Consider the following 4,682-nt stretch of genomic DNA (forward strand, 5'->3'; position numbering starts at 1 on the left):
CGGGGGGTTGGGATCCGTTGCCGGACACGAAAAAAAAAAAAAAAAAAAAAAAAAAAAAAAAAAAAAAAAGTTAATATCATTTACCAGTTATGGGACTTGTATAAATTAGATTGTTGTGAGGATTGAGATTATACAAATTATACCATACTTCAGACATTCTTTTCTAACAGCATCAAATTTTACTTTGCCCATGCACAACCCAAAGCAAAGTTTCCTCAATTATGTGGAATTCTAAGTTACGTATAATAACAAATCCTTTTGCAAAGAATTACCACCCATTTATTAGATATTTGCTCAAAATGAGATACAATTATACCAAATCATTTATTCTGAATGACGAGAATATCCAAAATATAATTTTTTTCTAATACATTTAAAGATCACAAAATCATCATAATTTGGATTTCATAATCTGAAATTTCAGTCTGGGATAAAAAGCCCTGGATATTACAATTCTATATGCTAATATCCATCTATATGTCTTGTGATAAATCATTTAACAAATATGTTTCAGTTTGCCTACTCATATATATAGTGTGGAAATTGAATTAGCTGACTAAAGTCTTTTACAGAACTAAACTTATGCTTTTACTGTGAGGTATATTAGTACATAATAAGCAAATAGGTTAAAGATGTAAAAAAAAAAAAAAAAAAGTCTTACTGTGCCTGGTCTGTTGTAAAGCAGTTTGTGTAGATTTCTAAGTTCATCCGTTTTCTTCTTACTCAGAAAGAAATGTATCCTTTCAATTTCACAAAGTTTCTGCCCCTTTCCTAAAACAAAAACAAAAAACCATAATACTGCTTATTTATAAATTTACAACATTAATAAGAATTATTTTTATAGCACAATTTACATACAACTCTTGCTCTAATGGGGCAAATAAAATTGTGCCAAAAGTATATTACTACTTACTAAAACTAAATACTCTCCTAATTCTAAGCACTGCTAACCATCATTTTTGTATACTTAGGCCTTTTCACCATAAAATGAAAGGAACATAGAATAAACTTACCTTGTGCAATTGTAAATGGCTCTCTTTGTAAGGAAGAGACTTGCATTGTCAACCTTTCTACTTTTTTCTTTTCTCTCTTGCCTTCCACGATGAGACTCTTTTCTAGAAATTAATTTAGTATTTATTAAACAATAAAAAGTTCAAAGAATGTATTAGCTTTATTGGATAATCATGCAGAAAGAAGATTCCATAAACCTAATATCTTATTTTTCTCCTGAGCATGGTTTTGAGAAGCAAATGACATAAAAGATGAAAACACTTGGTAAGTTAATAATAGCACCATGGAAGTTTTTTTAGAATAACATTTTACTTACCTGGCAAACTCACAGGGACCCAGTTAAAAAAAAATCAGAAAACAAAACAAACTTTTATTCAAATACAATTATAAAATCTAGACACTTTATGTGAAAAATCATCTAGGCTCTCACTAAGCTTTTTTTTCCCTTTGTTTAGACATAATTCTGTTTATTGTGATTCACTGTTTGTTGTATATAACAAATAGCAAGTTTAGCCTAGGAAGATTAAGAGTTTCAAATGATATACAGAGAACAGTAATAATTTAGTAAGTTGATTAAATAGATAAAAACAAGGACCTACAGGAATAACAGCCTAGAATTACTGGAAAGATAAAAATTCTATAAGTTTACATTTACTGCAATAAACTGGGAGAGCATTACTTCGTAGTTTAATAAATGATGTTCACAATGATGGCCATAAATTACTCTGAAAAAAGTTAAGTTCTGTTTAGTCCAGATTGCTTAAAAAAAAACTAGGAAATATGTAGCATACACTTCAAAATTTAAAACATTAAGATCGATTCATCTAAAACCATTTACCTACTGATTGAAATAAAGTCAGATAAATAAAAGAACAGTATATATTGTTGGAGGTCCTTCCACTCAAATGAATGCCTGCTTTGTACAAAGCTGCACTCATTACTAAAAGGGGACGAATACATGATTAAGACATTGAACATCTTTTGAAAAAGATCATGTCTACTAGAGAAATGAAACACAAATATTATACTCCACTGTAGATGATAAAACACCTTAAGAAAGATACATATAGAAGTTCTGTGAATTGAGGAGGGATTGATCATTTCTGGACTAGGGAAAAAGGATCAAAACACTGGCACTCGCTTTGAAAGACTGGTAAGATTTGGGGATGTAAGGATCTGCACAGAGAATGAGTCTGGAGAAAGGGAAATCAGCAGTCATATTCTGGCAGTAGTGTGCAGAATGAAGCGCAAGCACTACTAAAGCAACTCCTGTTATCACTCAACTTCCTTTCCTTGAGTGATTTAAACCATTTGCTTGCCTCTGATTACCATCTATAAGCTAATGACTTTCCTGTCTATCTACAGACCAGAGTTTTCTTGAGATTCAGATCAACTAATACATGCCTAGCAGCCACCTGGACAGCTCCACTTCATGTCCTACAAGCACCTAAACTCAACAAATCCAAAAGAGAAGTCATAATCATCTCCAAACTTGCTCACCTATGTGAATTTTTTCCAGAAAAGTGATAACATTCATCCAGCTGCCAAACACAGAAACGCAGGAGTCATGTTTTATTAGTCATTTCTCTCACCACCACCATCCCCCCAAAACCACTGCCAATTCTGACCCGTAAGCACCGACTTCATTCACTTTACTGCCTTGCTTCAGATGCCTTAGTATTAGAGTCAAATATTCAGGGCCAAGTAGAATAAAATTTTCACAATTCTATTTGTCCTACAAACACCTCTCAAATGAGTAAACAAAAATAATAATAAATAAGAACTATAAAACTGTTAGGAGATAAACTTTTTACAAAATCATGTTTAAAAAGATCACAGTTTATTCATCTAGAACAAAATACCACATTCCTTAAATTACTGCATCACTTTATTGGTCATTTATAGTATATTTACATGACTTCTCTAATTTTTTCCTGATAAAAAACTCATCATCTCTGTGGTATCTCAACCCTGTTTCCCCCCAAAGACTCAAAACAAACAAAAAATTGGAAAGAACAGTGCTGAGAAAGTCTTTGGCTAATAGTGAGATACTGAAACCAATTTTCAGTTATTGCATTACGAGTAATCAAAAAATAACATTAATAATTAAGCAATAATTTACATCAAAATTTATAATTAAGAGCAATGCTATACTTAAATATGGAGATGCTCCCTTAGGGCACATACCACTTTAAATACATACACCTTGTAATTTTAACTCAGACCATATTTATAAAGTGGTGATCACGAATTGGTTTAGGCTTAAAAGAAACTGACAGTTAAACGTGGGTTTGGGAAAAGAACTTTAACCTCTTCCTGAATTTGGCCAAGTTGTAGCCATATATGAAATAAATCTAAATTGGGCCAATACCATCAAAGAATGCTAAGAGCTGTGACTTGGATTTTTAAATGGTTGGCAACATCTCAGAAAGCTGGCATACCTCAGAGTGCAGCCTGCATCTTGTATGAACTGACACAGTCCAACTACTTAGCTCTGTAAGGTTCTGGTTTCAGGCCTCCAGTTTAATTATGGTTAATACCGCCCTCTCTTGGGGCAGACTCAGCTCCAAAACCGAAACAGTTCAGGGCTCATATTTACATTTCTTTCACGGTTCACTTTTCATTTTTAACTACTTTCTCAAGCAGCCAACAACTCTCACCGGTGTTTCCCAGTCAAAGAAACTCTCCTTTGAAGAGGACCTCTGCGGATGTTCAATAAATAATTTAATATTTTAAAGTACTAAAACACTTCCAGAACTAGCGTTAATAACTTAAGTCTTAACGTGTGGTCAACATTACAGACCTTACCATAACTTCAAAAGGCAAAGGATGTGTTATGAAATTAGCCAAGCTAAAATAAGACATTCTCTTAGCAACTTCAAGGGTGAACGCACACACTGATCTAAAAAACAGATCTGAGACTTAACAAACTTCCTGTCAAATGATGAAATGCCATGAACGTATTATCAAGCGAGAGGAGCTGACTTCCAAAACACATCACAACGCTAACAAATATCCTAAGAATTGGAATTTACAAAGTCAATTCTCTGCCATCGCTGAACACAAAACAGATTTCGCACACATTCTTGCTGAAAGTCACTCCGATTTAAGCGCCAAGAGAGCAAGAAAAACAGTTTCCTGGAAAAAAAAACAAACAAACTTCAGTCTGGAAACTCCATCACTAGGGATGCGCCCCCCTCCCCACCTTTTTCTTCCTCGTCCTCCTCGTCGTCATCGTCCTCCTCGTCCTCCTCCTCACTTTCTCTCTGGCCGGGCACTTGGGGTTCCTTCTCGGACGCGGACTGCGCGGAGGTTCCGTCTCCCTCCGCAGCGGAGGCCGAGGAGGACATGCTGGGGACCTGCGGGCGGGGCAAGACCAGACGTCTCGGTCCCCTCGTTCCCGCGGGCAGGACCGGGCGGCCACGGGGCTGATGCGACCCTTCACAGCCCTCAGGGAGCGGAGGGGCCGCGGGAAACCCGACCTGAAAGTTGCCTCCTCCTGTAGCCGAGACGGCGGCGCTCGGTCCCCGGGGACGGCTTCCCGCCCGCTCCGCCCGCCATCCAGGGATTCCCGAGGCGGGAAACCGCGCCAGCTCCTCCCGCCCGGACTGCGCCGCCTCCGGCCCGGCCCGAGCCACCGGGCCACTCGGCGTCCCCTCCCCCGCCCCAGG

At 37.3% G+C, this 4,682-nt stretch overlaps 1 protein-coding gene across 3 annotated transcripts in view; it reads right to left on the reverse strand.

Annotated features, from left to right (window-relative positions):
• DEK (DEK proto-oncogene) overlaps window positions 1-4,365 on the reverse strand; it is a 33,469-nt gene extending 29,104 nt beyond the window's left edge. For all 3 annotated transcript variants that reach the window (XR_550195.1, XR_550194.1, XM_008568474.1), the window contains exons 1-3: window positions 4,217-4,365; window positions 1,014-1,115; window positions 662-771 (exon numbers count right to left, since the gene is read on the reverse strand). Coding sequence is in view for 1 of the 3 variants with exons in the window: in XM_008568474.1 (XP_008566696.1) it covers window positions 662-771; window positions 1,014-1,115; window positions 4,217-4,361 (357 nt within the window). In the remaining 2 variants the exon portion in view is untranslated. The remainder of the gene's footprint in view (window positions 1-661; window positions 772-1,013; window positions 1,116-4,216) is intronic.
• Between the last annotated feature and the right edge of the window lie 317 nt (window positions 4,366-4,682).

Source organism: Galeopterus variegatus, unplaced genomic scaffold (assembly GCF_000696425.1).
Source record: "Galeopterus variegatus unplaced genomic scaffold, G_variegatus-3.0.2 Scaffold412, whole genome shotgun sequence".
NCBI lineage: Eukaryota > Metazoa > Chordata > Mammalia > Dermoptera > Cynocephalidae > Galeopterus > Galeopterus variegatus.